The 12977-nt window shown below is 47.2% G+C and overlaps 1 protein-coding gene across 1 annotated transcript in view; it reads left to right on the top strand.

Moving 5' to 3' along the window:
- Nucleotides 1–2027: 2027 nt before the first annotated feature.
- SLC17A5 (solute carrier family 17 member 5) overlaps nt 2028–12977 on the top strand; it is a 54519-nt gene continuing 43569 nt past the window's right edge. Inside the window, exon 1 of the mRNA XM_040428649.1 lies at nt 2028–2325. Within this exon, the coding sequence (XP_040284583.1) occupies nt 2226–2325 (100 nt within the window). The 5' untranslated portion in view covers nt 2028–2225. The remainder of the gene's footprint in view (nt 2326–12977) is intronic.

Below are 12977 nucleotides of genomic sequence, written 5' to 3'. Positions count from 1 at the left end.
GAGAGCTGATGGCACTGGGGTGAGGAAGAGCTGAAGGCACTGGGGGAGTGGAGCTGATGGCACTGGGGTGGGGGAGAGCTGATGCCACTGGGGTGAGGAAGAGCTGAAGGCACTGGGGGAGTGGAGCTGATGGCACTGGGGTGGGGGAGAGCTGATGGCACTGGGGTGGGGGAGAGCTGATGGCACAGGGGTGGGGGAGAGCTGATGGCACGGGTGGGGAGAGCTGATGGCACGGGTGGGGAGAGCTGATGGCACGGGTGGGGAGAGCTGATGGCACTGGGGTGGGGGAGAGCTGATGTCACTGGGATGGGGAGATCTGATGGCACTGGGGTGAAGGAGAGCTGAAGGGACTGGGGTGGGGGAGAGCTGATGGCACTGGGGTGGGGAGAGCTGATGGCACTGGGATGGGGGAGATCTGATGGCACTGGGGTGAAGGAGAGCTGATGTCAATGGGATGGGGGAGATCTGATGGCACTGGGATGGGGGAGAGCTGATGGCACTGGGATGGGGGAGATCTGATGGCACTGGGGTGGGGAGAGCTGATGGCACTGGGATGGGGGAGACCTGATGGCACTGGGGTGGGGAGAGCTGATGGCACTTGGAAAGGGGAGCTGAAGGGACTGGGGTGGGGGAGAGCTGATGGCACTGGGGTGGGGAGAGCTGATGGCAGTCGGAAAGGGGAGCTGAAGCACTGGGGTGTGGGAGAGCTGATGGCACTGGGGTGGGGGAGAGCTGAAGGCACTGGGGGTTAGTGGAGCTGATGGCACGGGGGGAACTGATGCACTTGGGCTGATCACACAGGGGGGAACGAAGGGTGTTGGGGACTGATGGCAGGGGGTCTGGTGAGTTTTTATAAAGGAAAACAATCTATTAATTCATTTTTTCTTATTAGAGTACTCGATTAATCGTAAAAATAGTCGGTAGAATACTCGATTTCTAAAATAATCGTTTACTGCAGCCCTAGTCATAAGTAAAAAAATAAAAATAAAGTATCGGCAGCAAAAGGGTTAAAGTAATGCAACAAGATAAGGCCAGGGGCTGACTGGCCATAAATTCAACCAGGAAACTTCCTGGTGGGCCAATGCCCAGGATGACACCTGAGCCCTCCTCATGGCCGCCAGCCGAGTAATGATCTGACGCTTCTAGAGCTGGGAGCATCAAGTACTTAAAGAGGTTATGCACTTTGTTTAAACTGATGATCATCAGCATCTGATCGGTGGGGGTTGGACATCTGGGACCCCCATGATCAGCTGTTTGAAAAGGCAGTGGCGCTGGCAGTAGTGCTGTTTAACGCAGGCCCATCGACGTCACGACTTGTATCAACTGGCCTGGGCGGGGCGAAGCTCCATTCAAGCGAATAGAGCTTATCCGCGCCCAGGACAGTGATACTAGTTGTGACGTCACTGGGCCTGCGGTAAACAGTGAGAAGGCCGCGGTGCTGCTGGAGCGCCACTGCCTTCTCAAACATAGAGGATAGATCATCAGTTTAAACAAACTGCAGAACCCCTTTAAGTACCTGGTGGCTGCAGGTGGCCTCTTGTCTCCTGAATTCAACTGTATGGCCATCCTGAGGCAACTGGAGGAGGAGGACAGAGGGGCATTTTCTGGGGAAGTTTTGTGTGCTGCTGGGCATCATTTAGTGAGGGACTGTGGACTGTGTGGTATTTGGATCTGCTGGGGTGGTATTTTGCGCCACATAATGGTATTGCTGGCTCCGCCTTCTAGTATTGGCCCCACCCACTGTTGCCTTCAACATGGGGCCACTTTTAGTTTTCTCCAGGGGCACTTCAGGCTCCTAGTATGCTTCTGGGTAAAGCTCAGAAAAGTACTATGTGAAGGCACCCCCAAAGAATTATTTTTTTCTACTAAACACAATACGCAGCCTGAAAACTTCCCCAAGGCTGATCATTTCCGCTATTCTTGATTTCCGAACAGGGCTGTCATTACACAGCAGCGCCTCTAGAGGGCCTGCGTGTGACGTCGGTACTGCACCTTCCTCCTCTATAGCCTATACGTGTGTCACCCGGGGATGCGCCGTGTGTATCGCGCACTCAGCGCTTTGCTCTCAGCCCAGTTCACCGCGTTGCTGAGGAAGTGGCCCGGAAGGAGGGAGCAGCAGACACTAGGAGGAGTCTCCGGTGTTTTCAGGCTGCTGACTCAGACATGGGGTTTCCGGCGCGGGACCCGGCGAAGGGCTGAGCTGTGGATGTCTGCAGAGCTGCACCATGAGGACGTGGGGGAGTGACAGTGAGGAGGACCGGAGCCCCCTGCTAGGAGAAGACGATGTGGTGCAGGGCAGCATACAGCGCAGCCCCCCGGCCAGAGGTAGGCTCAGCTGACTGGACATGTGACTTCCCTCAGCAGCAATGTCGCTGATGCTGGGGATGTCACAGCCACCTGTCCTGTACATGTCACAGTACTGGGGAGCCATTCTTCTGTAGGGGCAGGAGACTCTGTATGTTGGGGTACCATCTCCTCCACACATGGACGCAGGGGAGAGGTTCCTCTACACTAATGTATATGCTGGAGGGGCAGACTTACTGATCCTGACTAAATGTAAACCGTGTTATCCAATAGTACAAATGCCCTCCTATAGGCGATACTTCCCCGGCACCCGAATCTCTGCCGCGCAGATCATAACATCCGGCATCAGGAGAGCAGCCAGTAGCAGACGGTGACCACCCGTACGGGAATGACCCGGACAGTCTGGGTTTCTAATCCTGTGCCCGGGTACAGGATTCATTTCAAACTGCAGACTTGCTCACCTGACAGCTGGCGGTGAGCGGCGGCGAGTGGTGACCGTGAGCGGCCGGCTATGAGGTGTCAGCTGCGGACGATCAGCTGTCACTGCCGGCGCGGCGATCAGCACACACCTGGACCTCTGAACTTCTAAAAAAGGCAGGCACGGCCCTGGTTACTATTGCACATAAAACATGCCCCCATAAAAAAAATGCCACAGGTAACCAGTGACATGTTTTGTGGGGGCATCTTTTATGTGCAATAATACATATCGTCCAATACAGACATGCAAATTTCATGTTAGTGCAAAATCCATTTTATTGATAGTTGTCGTCCAATCGACAAGTGCTTTTGGGGCCGTGCAGGGTCCCCTTCATCAATCCCAGAAATGGATTTGCACTATAGATGTCCCGAACTACCGATACCGATATTAATATCGCTGCCGATACAGAGTATTTGGGCGAGTACGTGTACTCGCCCAAATACTCTGATACCTTCCCCGATATTAGAACTTCCGGTCGGAGGGAGATGTCCCTCTGTCTGGCAACGCGAAGGGAGCATACAGCCGACTTCCTACAGGCACCCTGTAACCAAATTCTTGCCTTATAAGGAGAAAAAGTTTTACCTTTTACTCATTACATACAATATATTTCCTTTTGTATAGGCAATAACATTTCCTATATAAAGAGTCCGTCAAAGCACAAATATTGTATTTTTTAAGTACAAAATTTGGAAAGTTGTGATTAACTCCATATGTATTGTGATTACCTACAATGTTATTTAATTACAAAATATGTGCATAGTGTATACTTCACCAAACAATTGCCGCAAGGTGCTAAAGTGTTCGGGTTTGGCTTGAAGAAAAGGTGGCAACCCTAGTGACCAGCCTCTCTAGTGTCACCCAAGGCTGGGTAAGTATAATGTGTACGAGGGGCCGGGCATTGTGGGGATATTTGTTCTATTGGATAACCCCTTTAAAGAGGTTATATATATATATATATATATATCTCTTTGGCTCCTGAGCGGTCTGTGTGCTACTTGTCACCAGTGAGGCTAGTTATTGGCTGCAAAAAAAATCCTGGACACACCCTTTTAAGGCCCTTTCACTTGGGCCAATGCCCAGGCAGTTATGGGGAATGACTCAAACGTTCCCCATAACTGCCTAATCATTGCAGCACTCATCTACTCTGTACAAATTCACACCGCCATCTACACTGGGTGATTTGTGGGCGACAAGCTTTGGTTTTATGCACTGCATAAAAGATGTGATCACTTGATGAATGAATGTTTGCTTGTTCATCAGCCACACATTTACAAAGGGCAATTATCAGGAGCAAGCATTCGTACGATTCAGTTTCCTGATAATTGCTCCGATCTCTGACCCATGTAAAATAGCCTTTAGATGGGCTGTCTAGACCTGCAGCAGATTTATCACAGGGGCTCAGGCTGGTGCAGGGATAGACACTTTTCTATGACGTTATATCGTCTATTGGTGTATTTCAGGGTTAACACTTTCCAAGGGTTGGCAGGACGCAGTGGGATAGTCTTTTCCCTTTTTGTTTCATCAATTTGTCTACAAGGAGATGTGGCAAAGTTTAGCACAAATGCCAGGATACGTTTTAGTAACTACATGTACTCTCCATGAGGAACCAATGCTGGGGCATTTTTATTTTTATTTTTTTTAGAGCTCTGCTTTGTGTGATCCCTCTGTTATTCCTCATGGACGTATATGAATAAATTGTCAACTTACTGCGACAATTGGGCCCCTTTCACACGGGCGAGTTTTCCGCGCGGGTGCAATGCGTGAGGTGAACACATTGCACCCGCACTGAATCCGGACCCATTCATTTCTATGGGGCTGTGCACATGAGCGGTTATTTTCACGCATCACTTGTGCGTTGCGTGAAAATCGCAGCAAGCTCTATTTTGTGCGTTTTTCACACAACGCAGGCCCCATAGAAGTGAATGGGGCTGCGTAAAAAATAGCAAGCGGATGCAGTGCGATTTTCACACACGGTTGCTAGGAGACGATCGGGATAGGGACCTGGTTATAAGGGAAAATAATAGCATTCTGAATACAGAATGCTAAGTAAAATAGGGCTGGAGGGGTTAAAAAAAATAAATAAAAATTATTTAACTCCCCTTAATCCACTTGTTCGTGCAGCCGGCATCTCTTCTGTCTTCATCTGTGAGGAAAAGGACCTTTTGATGACATCACTACGCGCATCACATGGTCCATCACCATGGAGATGGACCATGTGATACGCGTAGTGATGTTATCAAAGGTCCTTTTCCTCACAGATGAAGACAGAAGAGATGCCGGCTGCACGAACAAGTGGATTAAGGGGAGTTAAATAATTTTATTTTATTTTTTTAACCCCTCCAGCCCTATTTTACTTAGCATTCTGTATTCAGAATGCTATTATTTTCACTTATAACCATGTTATAAGGGAAAATAATACAATCTACACAACACCTAACCCAAACCTGAACTTCTGTAAAGAAGTTCGGGTCTGGGTACCACAGTCAGTTTTTTTTTTATCACACGCGTGCAAAAACACTGCACCCGCGCGATTAAAACGGAACGCAATTGCAGTCAAAACTGACTGCAATCACATACCTACCTACCTACTCGCGCGGGTTTGCGCGCAACGCATCCGGACACGCTTGTCTGCAAGGGGCCTTACCCTTGTCAGAACTTCTTGGACAGGATCAAAAAGTGTAGACACATGCCTCATTGAAAAAGAGGATGGTAAGCGGCAGTTGTCGTACATTGAATGGAACAATGCTGTGTTCTAAGGTGTCCTATGTTGTTATTTTATCTCCTCTTTAAACTACTGTATATTGCGGGGGTTTCAAAACACATTGGCATATTTTTATGTCAAGTACATTTGACATACTGCCCCACTGCGTATAAAGTCTTCAGATCCTTTCACTTTTTGTTTTGTTGCGGCCTTGTGCTTAAATAAAAATAAATACATTCCCCCTCGTTCTACGCTCAATACCCCATAATGACCAAGTGAAAACAGAATGTTTGAAATCTTTGCTAATTTATTGAAAAGGAAAAACTAAAATCTTGCATTGACATAAGTATTCAGACCCTTTACTCAGGGCTTAGTCGAAGCACCTTTGGCAGCGATTACAGCCTCCAGTCTCTTGGGTACGATGCCACAAGGTTTGCACCCCTAGGATTTGGAGTTTTTCTGCAGATCTTCTCAAGTCTTGTCAGGTTGGATGAGGACCGTTGGTAGACAGCCATTTTGAGGTCTCTCTAAATATGTTCGATTGAGTTCAAGTCAGGCTACTTTGCTGCAATCGGCTTTCCCTCAACCCTGACCAGTCTCACTGTCGCACCCGCTAAAAAAACACTTACAGCATGATGCCGCCACCACCATGTTTCACTTTAGGGACGATATTGGGCAGTGCCTGGTTTTCTCCAAACATGACGCTTAGAATTGAAGCCGTAAAGTTCAGTATTGGTTTCATCAGACTAGAAAATCTTGTTTCCCAGTCTGAGAGTCCTTTGAGTCCTTTAGGTGTTGTTGTTTGTTTTTTTTTTTGTTGTTTTTTACAAACTTTCATGTGTCTTTTATACTGAGGAGAGGCTTCTTTCTGGTCACTCTGCCATAAAGACCAGATTGGTGGAATGCTGCAGTGATGATTGACCTTCTGGAAGTTTCTGCCATCTGCACACAGAATCTTTGGAGCTCAGCCAGAGTGACCATTGGGTTCTTCTCTTACTAAGACCCATCTCACCGATTACTTAATTTGGTGGGGCTTCAGCTCTAGGAAGAGTCCTGGTTGTTCCAATATGCTTCCATTTAAGAATTATGTAGGCTACTGTGCTTTTAAAGGGGTTTTCAGAGATTTTGATACTGATGACCTATCCTCAGGATAGTTTATCAGTATCTGATCGGTGGGGGTCTGCCCCCCGGAGCCCCGCTGATTAGCTGTCTGAGAGGCACCGGCGCTCCTGTGAGCGCTGTGTCCTTCTCCGTGCTCACCAAGCACAGCGCTGTACAATGTATAGTGGTATCGCACTCAACTCCATTCGCTTGAACGAGGCTGTGCTGGGCCTAGGCCATGTGATCAATGAGTGTGTATCGTCAATGGCCTAGGAAAAGCTGAAAGAAGGCAGTGGCACTACTGCGAGCACCACTGCCTTCTCTAACAGCTGATCGGCGGCGGTCCTGGGTGTCTCTTCAATGGGGCTGAGTGCTATGCCAAGCACCACCACTATACAGTATACAACACTGTGCTTGGTGAGCACAGAGAAGGCCGCAGCTCTTACAGGAGTGCCAGTGCCTTCTCAAACAGCTGATTGGTGGGGGTCCCAGGTGTCGGACCCCCACCGATCAGATACTGATGACCTATCCTGTGTATAGATCATCGGTGTCAAAATCTCGGAAAACCCCTTAAAGAACTTTGTGTGCAGCAGAATTTTTTTTATACCCTTTTCCAAATCTGTGCCTCCACACAATCCTGTCTCTAATCTCTACAGGCAGTTATTTCTTCCTCATGGCTTTGCTCCAATATGCATTGTCAGCTGTCAGACCTTATATAGACAGGGGTGGACTCCACTCAAGGGGTATAAACATCTCATTAATGATCCAGAGAAATGGGAGGCCCCCCCCAGAGCTAAATTTCAAATGTCATGGCTAGGGATGAGCGAATCGACTTCAGATGAAACATCCGTAGTCGATTTGCATAAAACTTTGTTTCAATACTGTACGGAGCGAGCGCTCTGTACAGTATTAGAATGTATTGGCTCAGATGTTTTGTACTGTAAAAAAAAACATTTCCTGAACTCTGGTTCGGTTCCAAGTTTCATCCGAAGTTGATTCGCACATCCCTAGTCATGGCAATGGGTCTGAATACTATTATCTCCATGTGAAATTTTGGTTTTTCCTTTTTAATAAATTTGCTAAAAATTCTAAAGTTCTGTTTAAAACATGTTTTTGTTTTAATTTGCACAAGGCCAACATAACAAAAATGTGAAAAAAGCAGAAGGGTATAAAGACCTTCCGAATGCAGTGTATATGTGTATCATCTAGAAAACTGGCCAAGAAATCGGACCATTATTATTCTCCTATACATTATTATTCACCAGTTCAAAAGTGCCCCACCCCCACTCACACACTCCATTGACCAGTTGCATTTTTCTTTTTTAGAGGTTGTGTGTTTCAAAGCAATAACTTTTTTTATTTTTTTTCTGTTCAGTTTAATGATTAAAAAAACAAAAAACATCCCTACCTTCTCTATGGGGAGCCCTGCTGTCACTGTGCCATTAGCAGGAACATCATTTTAGAAATATGCCGGCTGCCTGGACATAGTCTATGGGCAGTCAGCAAGCGGTTAAAGGGCTGTACTGATTTCAGACATTTGTGGCATATGCCCATGATATACCATATGTGGGACCTCTGTGATCGATACCCATCTCTAGATTGTGCCACTTACCCACCCTGTCCAGCCTGGATGCAATGGCCAGAGGAGGTTTGGGACTGAGGAAACAGCCAAGTAGGATGTGGGTTTCTGGAACTTCCATACAAGTGAATGGTAGTCCTGGAAAATGGCCTAGTATGAGGAGGTACTCTGTGTGCTTGCATCTCTCAAGCTACAGTGATTCTCTTGTGTTAGTCCGCTATCAGACATTTATGACAATATCCTGTGTATATGCCATAAATGTGGAAGATGGGAATACTCCTTTTAATGATGGCTGTTTACAGTCAAATCCATACTGAAAAACATATCTGAAATATGTCATCTCTACTGAATATCTTCATAGATTTCATGACCACCTCGATGGCAGCAGGCCTTTAAGAACACGGAGCAAAGTGTTCTCTTGCGTAAAAAGGTTTTAATGAGTAAGCAATCCATGACAAATACAGTTTGTTCCAGCAGGAAGAAGTGTATTCAGATCATACTTCTGCTGGAATAGGTGGAAAACATCCGTAGTCAGAGGAATAGTATGTAGCCAGTCTGTTTGTAGCACTTTCGTAACCACCAGAATTATAAAAGTTTGGAGGAGTTTACATCAAGTTTTTGGGGAAAGAAGAGAAGTTTATTCTCTTTAATTTACAGTACAAATTAAATAATCGGGCATGCTGGGGACTGAGGTGCCTGAAATAATAGTCTGAGCTTTTGCTTGCTACAGTACAAACTTTGACCTCAATATCCATAAGATGGCATTGAAAATCGCATGCAGTACACCAGAGCACATTCTATAGATGCACAATGGACAAGCCTTTCTATAAAGCAAGGTTCCCTGGAGGGTCCAGCTCCTAAAAACCCTCCCTGCACCAAAATAAAAGTTTGATCTTGTAGCTAGGATCTCGGACAATTGTGATGCTCACAGTTCTGAAGTTCTGTGGAATATTGAGTATTCCCGTACGTGGCCCAATTTTTGAGGTTTGCATTCCTGTAGTCTATCACTAAACTTCTCACAGATCTCTTAGGAGTATTCTTATACACTTTAATACTTTAGTGCAGAAACAATCATGTTTAGCCATAAATGGTTATCAGAAGGACAGGGACATGTTAGGGTATGTTCACACAATATTTGGTGTGTTTGTATAATTCTGGCACATATGCTGAATGGGCCTATAGGCTCCTATAGGTTCTGAATGGGCATTCTGTTGGGATCCTCGGCAAGTATGCATCAGTACTTTTTTTTTTTTTTTTTTTTGTAGGATCTGCAGTTGGCCACCACAAAACAAAGAAAAAAATATACCATGAGATATATATATATATATATATATATATATATATATATATATATATATATATATGTGACACAGTGAGGGGTTGTGTCTGGCAAGGCAGGTATTTTCCTGCCAGCATGTGAGGTCAAATACCGGACCGGAGTTTAAGTGCCAGTCCAGGTTTTGGCAGCACCTGGCTGTCCTTAAATAGGCAGCTGGGCTCAGCAGAGATGTCTCTCTGTTTTTGGGATCTGAGGCTTTGTGCCGTACTGGAGGGCTGAGAGCCGCATGCTGGGGAAACAGGACCCCTAAAGCCTGCTGTGGACTACTGGAGGCAGAACTGCCAGCAAGGTGACTTGTGTTATATGAACTTTCCATTGTATGTGAATTAACACCAAGACTGGTCCCTCAAGTTACAATATTAATTGGTTCCAAGACAACCATTGTAACTTGAGTCCATAACTCTCTGTGATTGCTTCCAAAGGCCAAAAATGTCATCCCAAAATAAGAAAATGTGAAGGTTTAAAAAAAATAGGCAGATAACCAAGACAGATAAAGCAAATCCTTACGTATAAGGCCTCATGCACACGAACGTTTTTTTTCACGGTCCGCAAAAACAGGGTCCGTAGGTCCGTGATCCGTGACCGTTTTTTCGTCCGTGGGTCTTCCTTGATTTTTGGCGGATCCACGGACATGTAAAAAAAAGTCATTTTGGTGTCCGCCTGGCCGTGCGGAGCCAAACGGATCCGTCCTGAATTACAATGCAAGTCAATGGGGACGGATCCGTTTGACGTTGACACAATATGGTGCCATTTCAAACGGATCCGTCCCCATTGACTTTCAATGTAAAGTCCGGAGTCCCTTTTATACCATCAGATCGGAGTTTTCTCCAATCCGATGGTATATTTTAACTTGAAGCGTCCCCATCACCATGGGAACGCCTCTATGTTAGAATATACTGTCGGATATGAGTTAGATCGTGAAACCTCATTTCCGACAGTATATTCTAACACAGAGGCGTTCCCATGGTGATGGGGACGCTTCTAGTTAGAATATACTACAAACTGTGTACATGACTGCCCCCTGCTGCCTAGCAGCATCCGATCTCTTACAGGGGGCCGTGATCAGCACAATTAACCCCTCAGGTGCCGCACCTGAAGGGGTTAATTGTACTATCATATCCCCCTGTAAGAGATCAGGGCTGCCAGGCAGCAGGGGGCAGACCCCCCCCCCCCCCCCCCCAGTTTGAATATCATTGGTGGCCAGTGCGGCCCCCCCCCCCCCCTTCCTCCCTCCATTGTAATAAATCGTTGGTGGCACAGTGTGCGCCCCCCCCCCTTCCTCCCTCTATTGTAATAATTCGTTGGTGGCACAGTGTGCCCCCCCCTGCCCCCCCCTTCCTCCCTCTATTGTAATAATTCGTTGGTGGCACAGTGTGCGCCCCCCCCCCCCTTCCTCCCTCTATTGTAATAAATCGTTGGTGGCAATTATTGGCCCCCCTCCCTCTATAGCATTAACAACATTGGTGGCCAGTGTGCGGCCTCCCATCTTGCGCCCCCCCCCCGATCATTGGTGGCAGCGGGTTACTAGCAATAGTACAAGATTCATACTTACCTGGGAGCTGTGATGTTCGTGTCCGGCCGGGAGCTCCTCCTACTGGTAAGTGACGGTTCATTTAGCAATGTGCCGCACAGACCTGTCACTGTCACTTACCAGTAGGTGGAGCTCCCGGCCGGACACGAACATCGCAGCAGCAGGTAAGTATGACTCTTCAACTATTGTACTATTGCTAAGTAACCATGGCAACGAGGACTGTAGTAGCGTCCTGGTTGCCATGGTTACCGATCGGAGCCCCAGCGATTAAACTGGGACTCCGATCGGAACTCCGCTGCCACCAATGATGGGGGGGGGGGAGATGGGAGGCCGCACACTGGCCACCAACGTTGTTAATGCTATAGAGGGAGGGGGGGGGCAATGGGGGGCGCACACTGTGCCACCAACGATTTATTACAATAGAGGGAGGAAGGGGGGGGGCGCACACTGTGCCACCAACGAATTATTACAATGGAGGGAGGGAGGGGGGGGGCGCACACTGTGCCACCAACGAATTATTACAATAGAGGGAGGGGGGGGGGCCCCCCTGGCCACCAATGATATTCAAACTGGGGAGGGGGGGGAGGGTCTGCCCCCTGCTGCCTGGCAGCCCTGATCTCTTACAGGGGGATATGATAGTACAATTAACCCTTTCAGGTGCCGCACCTGAAGGGGTTAATTGTGCTGATCACGGCCCCCTGTAAGAGATCGGGTGCTGCCAGGCAGCAGGGGGCAGTCTTGTACACAGTTTGTAGTGTATTCTAACTAGAAGCGTCCCCATCACCATGGGAACGCTTCTGTGTTAGAATATACTGTCGGTTCTGAGTTTTCACGAAGTGAAAACTCAGCTTTGAAAAAGCTTTATGCAGACGGATCTTCGGATCCGTCTGTATAAAAACTAAACTACGGCCACGGATCACGGATACGGATGCCAATCTTGTGTGCATCCGTGTTCTTTCACGGACCCATTGACTTGAATGGGTCCGTGAACCGTTGGCCGTGAAAAAAATAGGACAGGTCATATTTTTTTCACGGCCAGGAAACACGGATCACGGATGCGGCTGCAAAACGGTGCATTTTCCGATTTTTCCACGGACCCATTGAAAGTCAATGGGTCCGCGAAAAAAAACGGAAAACGGCACAACGGCCACGGGTGCACACAACGGTCGTGTGCATGAGGCCTAACAGTCAGGAATAGCTGCTGGAAGCTGTAGATCACTTTCTATGCTGAGGGCAGAAGATTCTTCAGGGTGTTGCATAATACATACATGTACCAGAAAAAATAAAATGAAGCCGCCGCTCACCTGATGGCTAGAGGAGTAGCTCATCCTGGCACAGACAGGGGGCAGTCTAGAACATGTAGTACTGCAGAGGAGCAACTAGACAACCAATAAAGGTGTTTCACCAGTGAAATGGTAGGCTCTAAGTCTGAGACATTGTATGTTGTCTAGTTTAAACCTACGATGGCCCAGAGAAGACCATTTTATGTTGAAAATATTGTATAAGGAGGCCATTGTATATTGAGGGATTTATGTACGTCTGTGGTATATAGTTGTATATGTCAGGGGTTTATGCTCTCCGCTTCCAGCATCAAGCTCTGGACCTGCAATGCTGACATCCTCTTCCTGGCTGCAGCGCCGAGGTGGGGTGTATGGGATGTCATCGCTGCAGCTAGGAAAACACTGGTGGGAGGGACTGGAACACAATGCTGGAAACAGCAGGGGAGAAAAGGGATGATTATACATTATTATTATATTATTATTATTATTATTTTTTGTTCTTTTGACATTTATTGCTGCTGCCGAAGTTTTTATTTAAAGGGAATCTATCATCAGGAAATTGACTGTTAAACCAGGCAAAATGCCTTGCAGGGCTGGCTCAGGTAAATGTAATGATAACTCTCAGTTAGTGATCCGTTGTTGCATTCTGGAGGAAAAGTACTTT

Source organism: Bufo bufo, chromosome 4, assembly GCF_905171765.1.
Source record: "Bufo bufo chromosome 4, aBufBuf1.1, whole genome shotgun sequence".
NCBI lineage: Eukaryota > Metazoa > Chordata > Amphibia > Anura > Bufonidae > Bufo > Bufo bufo.
This window is presented reverse-complemented; position numbering and strand designations above follow the sequence as displayed.